The sequence below is a fragment of the Aquarana catesbeiana genome, linkage group LG06 (assembly GCF_042186555.1).
Source record: "Aquarana catesbeiana isolate 2022-GZ linkage group LG06, ASM4218655v1, whole genome shotgun sequence".
Lineage (NCBI taxonomy): Eukaryota > Metazoa > Chordata > Amphibia > Anura > Ranidae > Aquarana > Aquarana catesbeiana.
In genome coordinates this window covers 190,901,170-190,923,027 of record NC_133329.1, presented here as the reverse complement: position 1 = coordinate 190,923,027, position 21,858 = coordinate 190,901,170, and the positions used below count along the sequence as shown (strand labels likewise).

The 21,858-nt window shown below is 43.0% G+C and overlaps 1 protein-coding gene across 4 annotated transcripts in view; it reads right to left on the bottom strand.

Annotated features, from left to right (window-relative positions):
• The window catches only part of GSPT1 (G1 to S phase transition 1), a 455,031-nt gene that overhangs the window by 41,784 nt on the left and 391,389 nt on the right, over window positions 1-21,858 (bottom strand). For all 4 annotated transcript variants that reach the window (XM_073591175.1, XM_073591172.1, XM_073591173.1 and 1 more), the window contains one exon: window positions 14,631-14,804. In XM_073591175.1, coding sequence (XP_073447276.1) covers window positions 14,631-14,804 — 174 coding nt within the window. The remainder of the gene's footprint in view (window positions 1-14,630; window positions 14,805-21,858) is intronic.

Below are 21,858 nucleotides of genomic sequence, written 5' to 3'. Positions count from 1 at the left end.
TCTAAGCCCTGCAGGGCAGAGGAAAATGCATCTTCAGTCACGCATACAGGGGCTGAAGTGTGAGAAGCAGTTGCACCACCAATTGCTTCCAATGACTTTTTATACAAGTAGAAAGGTGCAAAATTACAAATACAATGGGATCCTGTTTGCGTCATCAACAGCCTGCACGCTCGTGAAACGCGTCGCAGTACGGGGACGTCATACCCCCGCCTAAACACTTCCTTGCGCTCAAAGCCTTGTGTCAAGCACACACTCTATAGCAGATGGCCGAGCACCAACTAGTGGCGCCTGGAGCAGGAAATGCCTACCCAGCTGAGAAACCCCTTCACAGCCAGCTGAATACAGGTTCAAGGGATCGACCACACCAAGGACAGCCCCAAGTTTTGGGATATCATACCATGCCTTCTTTACACTACAGAAATGTGAGTGCATTACTATAAATCCTCATTATATATTAAAACTGTTTTAAATCTGCACCCAGAGGCGCCTCCTCTCTCTCTTTTTTCTCTTCTGCTTCCAATGACTCACCCTGGCTTGCCATGTCAGGTATCTCTGGAGAGGATGACAGTGTGGGGGCATGACTGGAGCTCCCAGAGCCTAGGGGTGGAATCCTTAGTACCTTTGTGGTAGCTCTGGAAGTCATAGTGCTAAGCACAAAAGTAGAGGCACTTTAAGAAAAAAAAATGATGGTATTTGCTGAACAATAGTTTTAGCAAAAAACAATGACACCATAAGGATCAGCCTTTGATGCTGAGTAACCATAATATTTCCTGTACTGGAAATGCCTGCTTACACACCTTTACATTCCCAGCGCTCCTGTGTCCCTTAGTGTGACAGACTTCTGTCTTCAGCATATGAACTGAAAGCATCTGTGTTAAGCCTCAGGTGAGAACCTGATTAGGCATCCTCAGCGTATTCCGCCCCAGTGTGAGAGCCACCCCCTCTGCAATAACCACCCCCTCTCTTTTTTTTTTTTAAACATATATTTTTTTTAAATAACACTAGTCCGCATGTGCGGACGGCATTTGGGTCTGCAGAAGGCGGTGCCGGCCACGATGGACGCCAGACTTTTAGAGTCTGCAATGCTATACAGGGGCTGAACGCCTGTCCAGGCTCAACAAGGGCAAGTCTGATAATACAAACACTGGAAGCTGTTACCGCACCTCTCCAAGAGGGGTGGGGGAGGGGAATTTATGTCAGCAGTGTTTGTTAGGCTCCCAGTTTTAAAGGAAGACTTTACACAAAAAAATGCAAATGGCTGTTTTTGTATGTTCATAAACTACTACTGTACCCCCTTTAGATCCCTCAGAAGAGGAATACCATCTGTTCAATTAAACCCCCCCCTCTGGCTGCTGGGACCACACCCGCTGCTATAGCCGGACACAGAGCTGCTGAAAAAGGCATCGTACAAGGTAAGTGTAAAATACTCCCTCTAGAGGAGACATTTTTAAAAGGCATACAGAATATATATATATATATATATATACACACACATATACATACAATATGTGTGTGTGTATATATATATATATATATATATATATATATATATATATATATATATATATATACACACACACACACACACACAGACACACATACACACACACACACACAGTGGGGATGGAAAGTATTCAGACCCCCTTAAATTTTTCACTCTTTGTTATATTGCAGCCATTTGCTAAAATCATTTAAGTTTATTTTTTTCATCATTAATGTACACACAGCACCCCATATTGATAGAAAAACACAGAATTGTTGACATTTTTGCAGATTTATTAAAAAAGAAAAACTGAAATATCACATGGTCCCAAGTATTCAGACCCTTTGCTGCGACACTCATATTTAACTCAGGTGCTGTATATTTCTTCTTCTTCTACACCTTCGTTTGAGTCCAGCTGTGTTTGATTATACCGATTGGACTTGATTAGGAAAGCCACACACCTGTCTATATAAGACCTTACAGCTCACAGTGCATGTCAGAGCAAATGAGAATCATGAGGTCAAAGGAACTGCCTGAAGAGTTTAGAGACAGAATTGTGGCAAGGCACAGATCTGGCCAAGGTTACAAAAAAATTTCTGCTGCACTTAAGGTTCCTAAGAGCACAGTGGCCTCCATAATAACTCTTAAATGGAAGACTTTTGGGACGACCAGAACCCGTCCTAGAGCTGGCCGTCCGGCCAAACTGAGCTATCGGGGGGAGAAGAGCCTTGGTGAAAGAGGTAAAGAAGAACCCAAAGATCACTGTGGCTGAGCTCCAGAGATGCAGTCGGGAGATGGGAGAAAGTTGTAGAAAGTCAACCATCACTGCAGCCCTCCACCAGTCGGGGCTTCATGGTAGAGTGGCCCGACGGAAGCCTCTCCTCAGTGCAAGACACATGAAAGCCCACATGGAGTTTGCTAAAAAAAAAACAGCTGAAGGACTCCAAGATGGTGAGAAATAAGATTCTCTGGTATGATGAGACCAAGATAGAACTTTTTGGCCTTAATTCTAAGCGGTATGTGTGGAGAAAACCAGCCACTGCTCATCACCTGTCCAATACAGTCCCAACAGTAAAGCATGGTGGTGGCAGCATCATGCTGTGGGGGTGTTTTTCAGCTGCAGGGACAGGACTACTGGTTGCAATCGAGGGAAAGATGAATGCGGCCAAGTACAGGGATATCCTGGACGAAAACCTTCTCCAGAGTGCTCAGGACCTCGGACTGGGCCGAAGGTTTACCTTCCAACAAGACAATGACCCTAAGCACACAGCTAAAATAACGAAGGAGTGGCTTCACAACAACTCTGTGACTGTTCTTGAATGGCCCAGCCAGAGCCCTGACTTAAACCCAATTGAGCATCTCTGGAGAGACCTAAAAATGGCTGTCCACCAACATTTACCATCCAACCTGACAGAACTGGAGAGGATCTGCAAGGAGGAATGGCAGAGGATCCCCAAATCCAGGTGTGAAAAACTTGTTGCATCTTTCCCAAAAAGACTCATGGCTGTATTAGATCAAAAGGGTGCTTCTTCTAAATAGTGAGCAAAGGGTCTGAATATTTAGGACCATGTGATATTTCAGTTTTTCTTTTTTAATAAATCTGCAAAAATGTCAACAACTCTGTGTTTTTCTGTCAATATGGGGTGCTGTGTGTACATTAATGAGGAAAAAAAATGAACTTAAATGATTTTAGCAAATGGCTGCAATATAACAAAGTGAAACATTTAAGGGGGTCTGAATATTTTCCATCCCCACTGTGTGTGTTATATATTATTTATATATATATATATATATATATATATATATATATATATATATATATATATATATATATATATATGCACACAGACTTTTTACCGTTCCATGGCTTCTCCCCTTACCATATCCTCGCTGCAGGATACTGCTGAAAACAGACAGATCCAAACTTCACCCATCACGGCGGGCAGCGTAGTTAAACCTTCAAAGACTGGGTCCCTTTTAATAGGGTTTCCACTCCTTTGGACCCTTAAGCACCCCTCAGGGCAACTTTAGGTAATGTAGCAAGACCAAAAAGAGTCCTGGTTCCTTGGGTCCAGCCCTCAAAGAGAAGCGGAGGCTGTTTAGGGGCTGTTTGCAGGCGGTATTTTTAGCGCAATAACGCCTGCAAACCGCCCCAGTGTGAAAGGGGCCTTACTGTAAATATGATGTAGGAAGAGTCAAAGATGATTGAGAGCAGATTTCATTGATTACTTAAGGCTCTGTGTCCCATGATGTACGATAAAGAAATATCCCCTACCTCTTTCCTCAAACAAGTACAGGCCCTCATTACTCGCTTTATCTGGGCCCAAAAGAAGCCCAGATTTTAACCACACTCAAATGTCGCTTCCAAAACAAAACAGGGGCCTAGCGGTACCAGACATTCGATGATACTATCAGTCCACACATCTGGGGAGGGTACTAGACTGGAGATGAAACGTAACACAAATTGTGGACGCAAATAGAACAATCCCAGACTATAATCCCTTTGAAAAGTGCGCTATGGTGCTACAACTCTTTACCTCCGGGACTGAAATCCCACCGATAGGGACCACGCTAAGACACAGCACTCATGTACTCATACAAACACTTTTGACGACGGAGACTTCACCCCTGTATCCGATCTTAGGACACCCAAACTTCAAACCAGGCCTACAAACACAAAGAATATGCAAGCTTGAGAGAGCTGGGTTGGGAACGGGCCTCCATATTTGTGACATTGGGTCGTTGGATATCCCTCGCGGAATTAACTGACATGTCTGGCAACTACCATCTTCCCTTTTGGAAGGCAGCCCAATTAAACCATTTTCTACATTCAATACCTGACCCGCATACCTATTCTCGTCCACAGACGACATTTGAAGACTACTGCTCAGAATCTGAGCCGATATCTCAGACCCTCTCTAAAAATGTACTCTACTAAATTTACGCTCTAAACAACCATGTCTCCTATGTTTGGAAAGATGAGAGGCTGATCTCGATCGTACATTTTCAGAGACACAAAAACAACACATCACCTTTGCCATCAAATCCTCCATTTGCACTAAAATTCAGGAAACAAACTTCTCCAATCTAAAATCTTCTCCAGATGGTATCTCACACCCACCAGACTACAGAAATGCTTCCCCGACTGCCTCAGATTGCTGCTGGCGATATGGAGAGGACAAGGGCTCCCTGTTACATATTTTTTTGGTCTTGCCCAAAATTACAGAACTTCTGGGAAGACTTACGCCGTATAACACAAACATTTACAGAATATAAAATCCCAGCAGACGCTTCTTTCTTAAAATAACACGACATCTATTAAACACTAAGGCTTTTTTTTTTTTATTAGTAATGGCTGCGATTTTTATCAGGACTGCGACATTGAGGTGGACAGATCAGACACTTTTGACACTATTTTGGGACCACTGGCATTTATACAGTGATCAGTGCTATAAAAATGCACCGATTACTGTGTAAATGTCACTGGCAGGGAAGGGGTTAAACACTAGGGGGCGATCAAGGGGTTAACTGTTTCCTCAGCACGTTCTAACTGTAGGGGGGATGGGCTCACTAGAACATGACAGAGATCACGGCTCACGATCACTGGGATTAGTAGATCCCTGTCATGTTGCTAGGCAGAACAGGGAAATGCCTTGTTTACATAGGCATCTCCCCGTTCTGCCTCTCTGTGCCACCAGCAGACATTGAGCCCGCTAGCTGCGAATGAGGTAGCGATGTACGGGTACGTTGTTTTGCGCACCCATGTCACTTTGCTGACGTATATTGGCGTGAGCCGGTCTGCAAGTGGTTAAACATGTGCAAAAAATGCAAAACGTCTCTGGCTGTGAAAGGGTTAAATGAGAAGTTCACCTTTGTGAACATGTTACATGTCCCGCCCCTAAGAGTTGTTTGTTAAAAAAAACTGGCTCCTAACTTCAGTTGGCTCCTAGATTTAAAGCAAATTGGTCAAGCCCTGTATTATAGTATTCGCGAATTAATATCTCAGCTGCTGGCAATTAACTCTTGATCTCTCTTTCTAGGGGCAATTACTAATGTCGAAATGATAGTTAACACTTACAATGTTACTAAACAGAGGTGGTTAATTGCCATAATTCATTTATATAAATCATTATCTTGGCACTATTTCATTTTTTTTAAATCCACTAAGTACCTTATTCCTGGTGCTGTTATGTGGTCACATGATCTTTCCCAAATCTTTGGCATCTGGAGGGAAAGATCCTACTCTGCTGATGTATGCTCTCTACAGTGCAAGTCTGTCTGGCCAGCCCTGATTGGTGGTGTGCCTGTTGCTGACTAAAAAACAAAATATTTCAGAAAAGCAATTCAAATTAAATTATAAATATCAAATGACTGTTTTACAGCTCCCAATAAATCTTTATTAACCACTTGCCGACCAGCCGCCGCAGTTATATCGGTGCGGCGCTTCGTGTAATAGAGACAGTGGGCGTGCCCATGGTGCTGTGCTGGAGCCGATGCGCATTGCTGGTGGCCGCGATGTCCGCCAGCCACCCGCCATCACTCCACAAAGCCAGAACGGGGAGCCAGTTTAAAACAAAGCAGATCCCCGTTCTGACGGGTGTAGAGAGATCTTCTGTTCCTAGTGATCAGGAACAGCGATCTCTCTCTACTCCCAGTCAGTCCACTCCCCCCCCAGTTAGAAACACCTCCCTAGGACACACTTAACCCCTTGATCGCCCCCTAGTGTTAACCCTCTTCCTTGCCAGTGACATTTATACAGTAATCAGTGCATATTTATAGCACTGATCACTGTATAAGTGTCACTGGTCACAAAAAAAGTGTGTCAAAAGTGTCCGATCTGTCCACGGCAATGTCACAGTCACGCTAAAAATCTCTGATCACTGCCATTAATAGTAAAAAAATAATAATGCCATAAATCTATCCCCCATTTTGTAGACGTAATAACTTTTGCATAACCAATCAAAATCCGCTTATTGCAATTTTTTTTACCAAAAATATGTAACAGAATACATATTGACGTAAACGGATGAAGAAATTCGTTTTACAATTTTTTTTGGATATTATAGCAAAAAAGTAAACATTAGTTCATTTTTTTTGTCTTTTTGTTTATAGTGCAAAAAATAAAAACCATAGAGGTAATCAACCACCACCAAAAAAAGCTATTTGTGGAAAAAAAAGATCAATTTTGTTTGGGTACAATGCTGCACGACTGCGCAATTGTCAGTTAAAGAGACGCAGTGCCGCAAAAAATGGCCTGGTCATTAAGGGGGTAAATCCTTCTGGGGCTAAAACATCAAATGTTTATTTTTTTTGTGCATTAGGCCCCTTTCACACTGGGGTGGTAGGGGGTGTCGGCGGTAAAACAGTGCTATTTTTAGCGCTGTTTTACCGCGGTATTCGGCCGCTAGCAGTGCGGTTTTAACCCCCCGCTGGCGGCCGAAAAAGGGTTAAAACCCCTCGTATAGCGCGGCTATAGCCGCGCTGTCCCATTGATTTCAATGGGCAGGAGCGGTTTAGGAGCGGTGAATACACCGCTCCTTCACCGCTCCAAAGATGCGGCTGACAGGAATTTTTTCTTCTCCTGCCAGCGCACCGCTTCAGTGTGAAAGCCCTCGGGCTTTCACACTGAACAAACAGCGGAGGCTGTTTAGGGGCTGTTTGCAGGCGGTATTTTTAGCGCAATAACGCCTGCAAACCGCCCCAGTGTGAAAGGGGCCTTACTGTAAATATGATGTAGGAAGAGTCAAAGATGATTGAGAGCAGATTTCATTTAGTTCAGACGGCATCTGCATCCAGGGCTTTATTTTTTACTTTACAGGTATTAGCAATTACATTAGAAAGATTATATAGCCTGGGTTTAATGACACTAAGTTCTATGAAAAAACCCATCAACCAAGCTATAAAAAGAGAGATTTAGCAGAGGGGACAAGTTTTACACGATTACAGTTTTGAGGTGGATTACAGTTTTCGGAGTGCAGCTGTCCAGATCTCCTTTCTTCAGTTATAAGTACCAGCTTGCAAACTGGGCTGGCCTCCGACTGGAGTGTGCGAATTGTGATGAAGTGTGGACCGACCTGTACCAGCATTCCCTTGTTAAGTCTATACTATTTTTGTAGTATCTCATTGAGATATGGGGAATCATGGAGCCAGCAAGACTTTGGTGTCAACAGCCAAGCTGTCAAAGCTAGCAGCAATGAAAATGTGATGGAACACAGGACCCAGAGAGAGGGGGAGAGGGAAAGAAAGTCCAGATGATCTGGTAGGGCCCAAGAAAAGTTGGCTAGGAGTCGATGTCAGAGAAACAAGCCCTCCCAAGCCAACTTGATACAAAGAATCACTAGATTGCCTTTCATCTCTGTCCTTTAAAGCAAATGATACAGAAGCTTGAGAGGGGATGCATAAATCAGATTGAACTGAATCCACGGTCATCAACTCTGAAGGTCCGATCTCTGTACACAAACCTGTTCATTTTGTAGTTTAGTGTGGATGCCATTAGATGCCATCTAGTGTCCCCCACAAAAGACAGTTTGTAAAACACCTCTGGGTGTAGGAACCACTCTCCATGATAGTGCCACTAGCAGCTCAGAAGTCTATTTGCCCGTTTTCCACATCGGGAATGTGTACCAGACAGAAGCGGAACGTCGCCAATCTCAGAATGATCTTCGCTACCCCAAAAGCAAACCAGACTTCTTGAACTGCCTTAGTGATTAAAGTACGCCACTACAGTGGAGTTGCCAGACTGGCAATCTAGCAGTCCAGCGCTGAAGGGCAAGTCAAATCACCATGAGCTCCCCCCTGAAATGATAGGCTGGCACTATTCACACCATAGGCAGAAGAAGGCATTTCCCCCAACTTCAGTGTTTGGCTGGATAGCCTGGTTTTGCACACATGGGGCAATCCAAGGATAGAGTCCCTTTGTCTCAACTGTCAGGATGTTTATTTGCAACATTCTTTAACGTAACTGAGCGTACAGGCTACCATCAACCCCAGCCCCCTCATGCAGAGACACATTCCAGGGAACTCAAACTCCCACACCTTGGTTACAAGAGTGAAAAGCTTTTCTCAGGGGAAAATTGGCGCAGGCCTGTGTCCAGGACAAGTCCCTGATATTCTAGTAGTTTCAATGTCTCCAAGGTTGACTTTTTAGGATTTAAGACCCAGCCACAGGCCTGTAGAACTTGCACCATCTGCTGCACATTGGCCCAGAGGCCTTCCCTTGAATGATCCTGCAGAAGTAGATCGTTTTGAACATATAAGAACTTGTTCAAGCACATGTGCCCAGTACTTGGACAGATATCCTTCAGTATAAGGCCTCATGTACACTGCTGCTGGTAAACAGACGTTTAGGAGTAGTTGGGAGTTTTTTTTAAACTTCCCCTGAACTCTCCTCTGTGTTATCTTATCAGTACATGAATATAGGGTCATTTACAGTCGTTTCTAGGCAGTTGAGTTTAGAGGCATTTTTTGGAACGCAAAAATAAAGGCATTCAGAAGCTGAGTTTACAGGCATTTCAAGCGACAAACGCTTCTAAGTGTGGCTAAACGCGGTAACTCGCATTTAGCCGGGTTTCGTTTACAGGTGTTTTTCAGTTTTTTGTTTTTTTTTTTAAATGCTTCTAAATGCAAACATAGCATATAAATGAGGAAAAAGGGAAGTTTTAAATGTGGGTTAATATCTGTCAAGGTAAATCATTCAGGAGAGGTTGTAAAAACGTCCCGTGTACATGAAGCCTACGGATGCAACAGAATGAACTTTGTGGTTTGAGTGTTTTTGAAGATTGCAACCCTGATACCTTAAGGCCCTGAAAGTTCCAGCAGTAACAGTTAAGTTCTTACAGAACACCTTTCTGAGAACGCAATCACTTGAGATGCAGACACATGAGTTACCTCAGAGGTTTTGTCCACCTTGGAAAAGTCCACTTCCTCAGACACTGAATATATGCAAGCTGCTCAAACCATGACATAGGCAGCTGAGAATTCCTTCTTGGACACAAGGGTCACTGAGAATGGAGCCATTTAAGGAAGTAGTGAGAAAAAGTTCTTCTTAAATAATGGCTTAATCCACATGGTCCAGATCCCCTTAGTGGTAGATCTGCCATGCTAGCCAGGATCACAAGGCGGAGCAACATGCACCATCTTCAGCACTAGGACCAAGAAGGGGGGGGGGGTAGCCTCAGTGTCCCTCCCACCTGGAGGCTTTGGGGTCCCTGGTCACATTGCAGCCTGACCTATGTAGGAACACAGCTAAACGAATCTTTTCCAGCTGGTGTCCCAAATGGAAAAGGGCTGATTTCAACAGGACACCTGCACATGGTTAGTGCAGTCTAACAGCAGTGTTTGCAAAGTAGCATTGATGGGTGGGCCTCACCTTCACAGAAGTCAGGTGGTCACGAACACACACAGAGCAGCTAAGGAAAAGTGTTAACGTGACAAATTAGGGTGGCATGTGCTAGCCCTTTACCAACGGATACCCACAGTGCCCCTCACGGCGCCAGTCAAATGGTACCTGTTGCTCCTATAGGCAAAAAAAAAAAAAAAAGTGTACTGGTCCTGGACCGGTTAAAGCACCCCACCAACTAACTCTCAGATGCAACACCTGCCAAACTGAGGGCCACACATGGGATCTAGGGTAAATGACACTCCCTGCTCCTCCATCAGGGTCTGGGTTTTGTACCTCTGGGATAAAAGCATACATATGGCCCGATCTGGAAAACTGCCACTGCTCTCAGCATCAAGGCTCAGCAGAGAAAATAAGTTCAAATTTGGGCATTAAAGTAAAAAAGAGCTCTCCTTTGGGCAAAAAGAGGCGATGCTGAGAGCAGGAGGGGTTATGCTGACCAGTGTCAAGCTTTTCCATTTGCCAGTGTTCAAATGCCTGAAGGTGGAGGTTAATCCAACAGTCTAAGTATGATGCCCACAAAGTTTCCCTGGTGAAAGCAGGTGAATAAAGACCAGGTGGAATTTATGTAGAATGTCTAAGCTTGAATAAAGACATTTGGAGCTTTAAAACAAATAGGTGGATGTCCCCTGTGGGTCTGAGAGCATAACTTTCTGTCACTGAAACTGGGGCAATTACACAGCGGTAAAAGAAACCCCATGAGGATCTGTTTATCTGTGCAGTGACACAGGAAGGTTGGAGGTGAGAAACCAAAGAGGTAGCAGGGAGAGAAATTCCAATCCCCTGGGGGTTAACCCACACACACACACGTCAGCAAAGGTTGACAAACACCCCTCTACTCTAGAGAATGCAATCTGTTCCCTAGGTTTCTTCTGCTAAGGAAGATGAATGTTCTTGCCACCAGTAGCATCCTTGATAATGGTATCAAAAGTAGATATGAAGAGATGTCCCTCCAAGGTTATGCAGATCAGATGCTGCTTGGACATAAAGCCCAGGGGTAGTTTTGTATCTGAATACAAAAATCAGAATGCGAAGTACAGTGTAAACAACAGGAGGAACGATTGCTAAATCTACGTTTATGTGGGGAGGGAACTAGTGAGTACTTTGAATACCTGAAAAATCAGAGTACACAGTGCTGTGTGAAAAACGAGAGATGTAACTGTAAAAGCTACAGGTGGTATTATTGTATGCAAAGATAGTGGTTACTTAGCTCTGAGAAAGTGGGTGCCCCCCGAAACACGTCAGCTGTATACCCAGCGATGTGAATATGGCACGCTGCCCAGCTTTATGCATTATGGCTTACTAATAGTTGCTACTTATACTGCAGCAACTTATATATGTAGTACACTACAGCCAAAAGCAGTATCTTCCAAAGCACTAATATCCACCTTAATATCCACCTGGTAGAAACTGTGAACGTATGCACTGAAGACCAGGTAGTAGCCTTGGATACCTGAACCACTGACGTTGATGGTGAATTGCCCAAGAGGCTTCTACCTCTTGGTGGAATGAGCTCTCACCTGGAAGAGAGGAGCTCTACCTTTCAGACCATAGGCCTGAATAACCAATTGGCGGATCCAATGGGAAATTGATGCCTCTTGTCCTTTCTGGCCTCTTCTGGCAACACAAAGGAGTCTGATGTCTTGACTTGTGCTGATCCCTTAAGATGTCTGTCTATGTCCAAGGAGTGCAGCAGCTTCTCCGCAGCTGAACGAGGCTCTGGAAAAAAAGGAAGGATGGATAATGTCCTGGCTCAAATGAAAACTCGAAACTACCTTTGGTAAAAACAACGGGCGAGGGCACAACACCACTTTATCATGGTGCAAGACTAAAAATGTCTGAAAGAAAGAGCTGCCAACTTTAACACCCCTCTTGCTGAAGTGATAGCAATTGGGAATGTCAACTTCCGTGTCAAGAAAATCAAAGGAATCCCGAGAATAGATTCAAACAGTTGCTTTTTCAGAACATTCAAAACTAAATTTAAGTACCAGGGACACAAGGCTGGCTTGACAAGAGGAACCATCCGAATCACCCCTTGTAAAAATATCCAAATCAAGCAATGTGTCATTGAAAGAATATAAAGCCGAAATTTGAGCTTTAATTGTTCCAAAAGCCGACTTCATCTCTACCCCCGACTGGAGAAAAGAGAATTCTCCTCATCACATATTTCTAGGGATGCCATTTCTTGGTTTCACACCAGGAAATGTAAGACTTCCAGACTTTAATAGAGATTGATAGTAACCGCCTTCATGGCGTTCAACATTGTAGACAAAACCTGCCCCGAGTTTCCCTGCTCCATCAAACCTGGGGCTTCAATAGCCAGGCTGTCATTTTTAGTGACCGTAAAAGTAGGGAGGAATATTGGACCTTGAGATAGTGGGTCTGGGCGGGCAGGAAGAGTCCATGGACCGTCCACAGCCATCCTTACCATGTCTGAGTACCAGGCCCTTCTGGGCCAAGCTGGGGCTACCAATATAACCGGAATTACCTCCTCCTGGATCCTGTGCAAGAGACATGGTAGCAGCTGAATCAGGGAAGAGCATACCTGGATGCCAATAGATCTACATCCGGGTTAACCCAACGCAGGCAATTTCCTCAAATACCTCAGGGTGCAGGGACTATTCCCCCAGAAGCAGCTGCTGGCGAAAGATGATTCGCCTTCCATTTCTGTACTCCCAGAATATAGACTGCTGACAGAAACGGCACATGGCGTTTTGCCCAGATCAGAATGCGGCTCACCTCCTCCTGAGATGACAATCTCTTGGAGCTGCCCTGATGGTTTACATAAGCCACTGCTGTGGCATTGTTCGACTGGATCATCGGACAACCTCGAAGCCTGACTCTCAGAAGCTCAGAGCAAGTCATACTGCCGTAACTCCAGGAAATTTATGGGCAGGCTTTGTTCCTTGTTTGTTCCTTCTTTGCTTCTTGGACACCTCCAGAACAGCCCCCCAGCCGGAGAGACTGGCATCCGTAGTCACCATCTTCCAATTTACCAAAAAAAAAAAAAAAAAAAAAAAAAAAAAGGACCCCCCCCCCCCCCCCCTCCCCAAATTCTGATCCAACATCCAATTGAGACTCTGGCGAACCTTGGGGGACAGATACATGTGGCCGTCCAAAGCTAGCACCGTCTTGTTCTAGGTTGACAGAAGGTTCTGCTTTAACGGCCTGGAATGGAACGGTGCATAAGGAATTGCCTCGAATGAGGACACCATTCTTCCCAGCAAACTCATGGAGAGCCGAACAGAAGGATGTCTCTTGATTCTTCTTAAACCCAATTCCTCAGAGCGCTTATTTTTCTTGCAGGTAGGAACTCCCTTGCTTGTACTGTGTGTAGCACTAGACCCAGATATTCCAGCTTCTGAACCGGTTCCAAAGCTGACTTTTCGCAATTTAGAATCTAACCTAAGTTTTCTAGAAAATGAACTGCGAGAGCCTAATTCTTCTCTAAGCTTTACATCGACTGCTCCATGAGCAAGAGGTCATCTAGATAACCAAACACTGAGATCCCTGGAAATCTTAGCAGGCCCAAGACTGGAGCCAGAACTTTTGTAAATACCTGAGGTGCTGTAGAAAGCCTGAAGGGCAGAGCTAAAAATTAAAAGTAGAAACCTACCTACCAAGCGTACGCACTCTATCCGAAAAGATCGAATGGCTAGATACTGGTTTAAAGCCTCCAGAATAGGCCAATTTGGTTTTGGAGCTGTGAACAGGTTTGAGTAAAAGCCTGCAAATTTTTCAGATGCTGTTACTTCTACAATCACTGTTTGAGTCAACAATCGGTCGAGTGTCTGAAGCAACAAGCCTCTCATTTTCTGATTTGAGGGTACGTTGGACCTCTGAAAACTATTAGGTGGAGGAACCCGAAATTCCAACCTGTCCCTCAACTGTGGACCTGACCCACCTGTACTGAACCAGTGTTTCCCAGGCCTTTGAAAACTTTTGAAGCCTCCCCCCCACCCGAGTGAGTGGGGGCAACCCTTCAAAAGGGAGGCTTAGCCCCAGTACTAAAAGGCTTCTGAACTGAAGGCCTCTTCTGCCCCTGGTTTTGAGGCTTGTCCCTGGGCCTCGACCCTTGTGGGTGCATAAACTGCCTGGAAGATGAAAAAGTGGCAGCAGGAGTACTTGCACCTCTCCTCTTTGGCTGTTACTGCACTCCCACCTTCCCTTTATATCTGTAAATAAATTCAGCATTGCGTGAATGGAAATGTTAACCAATGTACATCAGTAACAATCTTATTTTAATACTGGAACAAACTGGAATGCCTATATTGGATCTGTATTTGAAGATTGTATCTTCTGGTTTAATTACTTACTGCTCTGTTAAACAGTTGACATTTATAAGCCACTAAGGCCCGGTTCACACTGCTGCGACTCTGAAGCCGACATCCAACCGCGACTTTGACATTAATTGCATGACTTCTTTAACAGAAGCCAATGCAAGTCATGTCAAAGTCGCACCAAAAGTAGTGCAGGAACCTTTTTCTAAGTCGGAGCGACTCAAGTGGCTCCTACTAAAGCGGTTCCGTTGCACTTAATGTCATGCGACTTGTGCCCTCAAAGTCTAAATTGTTCTCATCTACCCAAATTACACCTTCTAATGGTTTCACATGCATTCTTATATTCTGACTTGCTTGCTGTGCAGAAGCTTCTGAACACTAATAAATTTGCAAAAAAGAAAATCTATACACCCTGTATTTCTCTCAGGAGGTTTCCTTCAAATTAAATTTACAAATCATGAGTTTTTACCTGGGCATCAAATGTACGTCCAGAATGACAAAGGTTGTTTGGGTCACAGAGTATAAATCCTGGAAGAATTTCCTCCTCCTCAATGCCTTTGAGCCGAATCTTCAGATTTTCTCCAGGGGCAACAAGCTCTGTCTCTACTTCATCAGACAGAATGCCCAGGACTTCAACATTGTGCTGCAATGAAAGATGACACAAGGAAGTCAAAGTTAATACTGAAGTATGGGACTGCTGCATTTTTTTTTTAATGCACAAATGAAAGTGTGCTTGTTGCAGCACACTTCAGTTGCTAAAGAAAAACAATAAAAAAACCTGGTTTACAACAAAATACTGGTTTACACCTTGTAGTAATTTTATAAACTTAAAGTAGTTGTAAATCAGATAAAAAAAAATAGGTTTTTACTTACCTGCTCTGTTATGGCATTGCAAAGAGCAACTCCAAACCTCCTCTTCTTGGGTCCTCCACACTGGCATCCAGGCTTCTGCTCCCTGGCGAGTTGCCCCATAGGAACCTGCTTTGTGCGGACCCTCTTCCGAGTCTCCCTACTTGCGTCCATTGACACAGACAGTGGGAATCGGCCCCACACCCAGCTTCCTTTTCACTGCCTTTGATTGACAGCAATGGAAGCCAATGGCACCTGCTGCCTCAGCAATGCCAGTGAGAGGCGGAAGGGAGGGGATAGGAGAGATGCAGACGTGTACAGCGCTGGAACAAATAAGAGCTCAGGTAAGTAAAAGGAGGGGTGAAGGGAGACGCGGATACCTAAATATTTTTTTACATTAAAGGAGTTCAGAAGGTTTATCTTAATGCATTCTATGCAATAAGATAAAAAAGCCTTTTGTGTGCAGTAGCTGCCCCAGCACCTCCTCATAATTACCTGAGCACCATCCCTGTCCACGAGTGTCTCAGCCATCCGAGACTCTCCCTCTTGATCGGCTGAGACAGAGAAGCAGCACCATTGGTTCCTGTTGCTGTCAAAGTCAGCCAGCCGAGAGAGGGGCCGCAGCTCCGTGTCTGAATGGACACAAGGAGCTGTGACTCGGCTCGGGTGCCCCCATAGCAAGCTGCTTGCTGTGGGGGCACTCAACAGGAGGCAGGTGCCAGGAGCACAGAAGCACCACCTGAGGAGGATCCGGGCTTCTGTGAAAATCCATTGGACAGAGCAAGCAGGCAAGTATAACAGGTTTGTTTTTGTTTTTTTTCTCAATAAAAATAAGAAGACTTTACAAACACTTTAATGCAAGGGTTTTACACACATTCCTGGTGACTGCAGCCACTGGGAATGTGTGTAAATCTGGACTACTGCCTGTCAGATGGAAGCATTCTGGCAGATGCACTGCTGCTCGATTGCTTCCACCCCCCCGGCAACATTCCCTCTATGTGATGGAAAGAAAGTAAAATAAATGTTTGAATGGTAAAATATTAAAGCTACATCCAAGCTCATAAAATACACCCCCCCCCCAATATTTTGAAGCCCCCCCCCATATATACACATGGACAGATAAATTAAACCGCCAATTGCAATACTTGTTATATTTCCCCCCACACGCTGCAGTGGGAGCAATATTTTCAACACCATACCTCCTCCGTAATGCTAAACCGATTGCCTACCTGGGGCTTTTAAAAGCATTGCCTATGGAAAATACCGAGGTACAGAAGTTTGTTGCCATTTCACGGGTGCATGCAAATTTAAGATTGGGTATCTATTTACTTTACGTACAACCTTGTGTTTTATATTTATCAAAAATATGGGTCATTTATTGCATTTGTATGCCCTAAAATTAACTTTAGTGTAAAATTAACCTTTGCAGCAATATTGTGTGAAATAAATAAAACCATTATTTTATTTTTTTTAAAGGTGACTGCTTAGTCAGCTTAGAAAAAGAAATATAATGTTTGGGGGGGTTTATGTAATCTTTAGGCCTAAAATGATTTTTGAAATGTATGCAAAAATGCAAAACTGTGTCTGGCAACGAAAGGGTTAAGATCCCCCAGTTCTAATACTACGTAAATCAAGAAAACAATGTGTACACACACTCACCCCAAGTAGCTGAAACCATAATCATATTTCAATATTTTACGCATAATGTGCAGAAAAGCATTTTCATGAACAGCTAAACTTGAATAAAGTAATTGATAAGCGAACGACCGACAAAAAGGGGCATTTTCAATAAGATGATACATCCATGTTTCAAGAGGCCTCAGTAAGGTTGCCCAAGGTTAGAGCAGAGGTTCTGAAACCTTTTAGACAAAGGGCTAACTTTTTGTCCATCAGACTGACTGGGTCTGGACTGTAGCCAATAGAAGTACCAAAAAAGCCCCAGTATTGAAATAAGTGAAATTAAAAAATCCCCTGACCGGTGCTAAAGTGCCCAGTGTCACTAGTTAGTAGGCGTAATAAACGTCCCATTGTCCGTGGTCAACAAAAAAAAGTTATAAAATTGCCAGGTGTTAGTGGAAGTAAAAAATATCTCTGCATTATTGGCCAGTAGGAGAAATATAGAGCTCCAATCTTCCAACGTGTATCCCATCGCTAAGTGAATAACACACTCACCAGAAAATAAGCATCTAGAAATAGAGGTATATTTGATGCTCTTTGAAGTCAATATGTGCCTTTCCACCGGGAGTCATTTAGTCCTTCCCTCCTGGGACGGCCCTGATGGCATGCCTATAGGATTTTTACAAGACTCACGGTGAACTCCTCGTCCCGATATTAGCCTTCCTCTACGCAGTGCATTAACCACTCACACGTGCCGATATACAAACCACCCAAAAGACCCGATGCTATGTCCTTCATATAGACCAATTGCACTGCTCAATAATGATCTCAAGATTCTATCCAAACTTCTCACCCTTAAGCTCAATCGCCTACTCTCTTCTATAATTGAGTTGGACCAAACTGGGTTTGTGGCCCTCAAATCTACTGATCTTGATCTTCGAAGATTACATACCAATATCTATGCCCAACATTCCAACAGGGTCCACATATTAAGGGTCTCCGGATTGGCTGGCTGGAGGAGAGGGTGGCCTTGTAATCAGATGACCGCCTACTCTTGCTCAACGATGTAGGTCCTTAATTACAAGGGGCTCTTCAAGTGTTAAACTCATATTCCTTATTGACGGGCCTCAGGGTAAACTGGACCAAGTCAATGCTGTTCCCGATCGACCCTGGCGCATGCAACAGTGCTCCTTCCACTGTGCAGTTGCAGTGGGTGGTCAAGTAAGTATTTGGGCATTATTGTTTTGTGTAATGCCAGTGATTGTATTTCACTTAATTTGCTCCCAGAACTCCAATCCATTAGGACACTGCTGAAATCATGGAAGAATCTCCCACTGTCCCTAGTGGGATGAATCAATTTGATCAAAATGAAAATTCTCAATTTTTTGTTCAATTATTTGTATCGCAATTCTCCACAGTGGATCCCCAAGTCTCTTTGCTTGACTACATCAATTGTTTTCCTCTTTTTTTAATGTATATGAAGTGAACCACAGAGAGAAATATTATTCACACAGAGGTGTTGCCTACATTCCAGTAATAACTGTATAGGGACCCCCCCCCCCCGGTACAATGGGACTTTAAGGGCGAACAACATGTATCGATACAAAATATTTATTAGTAAGATTAAAACGACATATATAAAAGGTATAACAGTATAACAGTACAACACTCTTGGTGCATGATACAGAATGCATTTCCATCGTATTTATATTATTTCACATAATTCAAAGATGAACATAGTATTCCTCCAGTTAGCCTGACATGTTTCGGGAACGATTCCCTTCTTCAGAGGCGTCTATAGGAGATAATGTAGTATATTCTGAAAGAGAGAATTGTTTTTTAAACAAATGCACTTTTCAAAAGCAAGAGATACCCTCATGAAGCATGAGCATTGCCAACATACGTACCAATTCCCAAGATGTGAAAAAATATATTTGATTTTTGTGGAAAAAAGGTTTTAAAAGACCTGATTTTGTCATCAATGGTCCATCAAAATTGGTAAACTCCTTCTCTGCTTGAAAACAACCCACACACGGGTCCCGACCGAACGGCCAACTCACACAGCTACAAGTAAACCCTACGGAATGATAAAGTGTTTTGATAAGAAAATTAAAAATTATGTTGATTAAATTATTTGAAAAGGTAAAATTAAAAGATATAGTAAATTATATTTATTTTATATTGCGATTGAAAGATCATTTATCATGACAATTCTATTGAATGTTGAAATTAATGTATAGAATTCGCAGGAGGGCTCGATCGGCATGACGCTTCCTCACGGCTATATCTGCAGTGAGGCGGTGCTGTGCATTTCTTGCCCTGGGGGTCCCTCATATGTACCTTCTCATAGCTTCCCCCCCCCCGGTGTTTATGGCCTTTTGCCATGTTTGGTTTTTTCCTTTTTTTTGCCCCTTCCATTTGTTTTCCTTAATTGTCATGGAAACGGCCAATTGATGGCTTCGTCCACTAGGAGTCCGCTCCGTTCTCTGCTCCAAGTCGCTGTGCGATGACGTCACCGCGCTATTATATGCGACGACGACACTAACATTTCTTGCTGACACCATCTGGTTGTTCAGCACTGCACATGCGCCGGCGGCTATTTAAGCCTACACCTGGTGCAGTTTTCCAAAAATCCCAGAACAACCAAGACTAGCAACGATCGGTCACACACTTAATTTCACAGGTAAAAGCTTTATTTCTGATCTTTAATTTACTTCATACCATAAGAATCCTATACATTCATTTCAACATTAAATAGAATTGTCAGGATAAATGATCTTTCAATCGCAATATAAAATAAATATAATTTACTATATCTTTTAATTTTACCTTTTCAAATAATTTAATCAACATAATTTTTAATTTTCTTATCAAAACACTATCATTCCATAGGGTTTACTTGTAGCTGTGCGAGTTGGCCGTTCGGTGGGGACCCTTGTGTGGGTTATTTGCAAGCAGAGACAGGGTTTACCAATTTTGATGGACCATTGATGACAAAATCAGGTCTTTTAAAACCTTTTTTTACACAAAAATCAAATATATTTTTTCACATCTAGGGAATTGGTACGTATGTCAGCAATGCTCATGCTTCATGAGGGTATCTCTTGCTTTTGAAAAGTGCATTTGTTTAAAAAACAATTCTCTCTTTCAGAATATACTACATTATCTCCTTTAGACACCTCTGAAGAAGGGAATCGTTGCCGAAACATGTCAGGCTAACTGGAGGAATACTATGTTCATCTTTGAATTATGTTAAATAATATAAATACGATGAAAATGCATTTTGTATCAGCACCAAGAGTGTTGTATGAGTTACTGTTATACCTTTTATATATGTCGTTTTAATCTTTCTAATAAATGATATTTTATATCGATACATGTTGTTCGCCCTTAAAGTTCCGTTGTATCAGGGGGTACTTGTGCCCCTAATTCAGGGTCCCTATACAACAACTCTTTAACGGGGTCCCCGGTCTGCTCATAAATGAACCACTTTAATGCACCCCATTTCTCATGGGGGGCCTGGCCCTCCCCGATTGTCAGTTTCTGGCTTCCAAATAGACATGGCAGCATGGTAGTTAAACCCAGATCTAGCTAACCCTTCTACGATCTTGGAAAACTGCAGTGGTGCACTCCCTAGAGGCCCACCAGGTTTTGTTATTAATAGGCCCCAAAGCCCCTTACTCCTCAACTCCCTCTATGTGCTATACACTTAGGGCCTGGCAAGTGGATCAGGGTTGTGAGTTACCCAAAGCTTGCAGTAAAAATGCTATAAATCTATCCCCTATTTTGTAGATGCTATAACTTTTGCGCAAACCAATATACGCTTATTGGGCTTTTTTTTTAACAAAAATATGTAGAAGAATACATATCGGCCTAAACTGAGGAAAAAAAAAAATGTTATATATTTTTGGGGGATATTTATTAAGCAAAAAAAGTAAAAAATAATGCGTTTTTTTCAAAATTGTCGCTCTTGTTTTGTTTATAGCGCAAAAAATAAAAACCAGAGGCGATCAAATACCACCAAAAGAAAGCTCTATTTGTGGGGAAAAAAGGACGTCAATTTTGTTTGGGTACAACATCGCATGACCGCGCAATTGTCAGTTAAAGCAACGCAGTGCCGAATCGCAAAAAGTGCTCTGGTCAGGAAGGGGGTAAATTCTTCCGGGGCTGAAGTGGTTAAGACCTCTAGCCCAACTTTCCTCAGACTATAATGTCCCTGCTGCTTATTAATCCAGATATTTGCAATTCTCTCATGCTTTCCAGTGTCAGTTTCCACAAACGAACCTAGCGGTTCAGATGCCCGATACGAAACATATCCTTAAAGCTGACTGCACTGAAAAACACACCTCCCATTTGTATACTCACCTCTTTAATGTGCCCTCCTCTGATTTGGCTGGACTCAGGTGTCCGTGGCTGCGGGACATTACTGTGTTTGACCACGAGAACTGGGACGACATGTGGGATCTCCTTTTTCTAACGCTGGTCTTGAGAGATCGTCTTGTCCAATTCAAAATTGCTTATAGAGCCTACTACACTCCCTATAGGCTCCACAAAACACTGTGCAATGCTGGAGGTGTACTGGTTCTCTGGGAGACTTCCCATATCTTTTAGACATTTCCCGTGATTGCTGGGTACTGGGTAGAGGTGACAGATGTAATAAATGCAAAAGCAACTCTTTGAACTTGTCTGTTCAGTATTTTGTTAATATCGCACAGCACAGCTGCAAAACCAGAGCCGGGGAAAAATGCTTGGGAAGATACATTCATCTAAGTTTATACAGTGATTTATATATTGAACATTTAAAAGTAAAAAATATCATACATCAAGTACAAGATTTCATAGTTTTAGACGGAAAAGCTGTTCTTTTTTTGAAAAATATTTATGGAGTTTTACAAAATACCGTAGTATAAAACAGAGTAAATAATAGCTGTAAAGCATGTACACGTAAATTCTCTAATCAGTAAGATAGTTTTATACCTAAATACAGGTGGTGGGTAAGGGAAGGGGGTCAGTAATTCACATTTACCATCGTAGCAGTGTTATTAAGCAATACAGTGCCTGAGAGGCTGTACCTTACACCTTTGTACCTTCAGGAGTGGAAGCAACGTTTGGACATAACTAGCTAGTGAACATATAGATTGGTCTAGTTAAAACAGTGAAACTAAGTGATAATACTGAGGTTGGATAAAAGAGAGTAGTGGAAGTCAAAGAGCATCATAAGCTTGCGATTA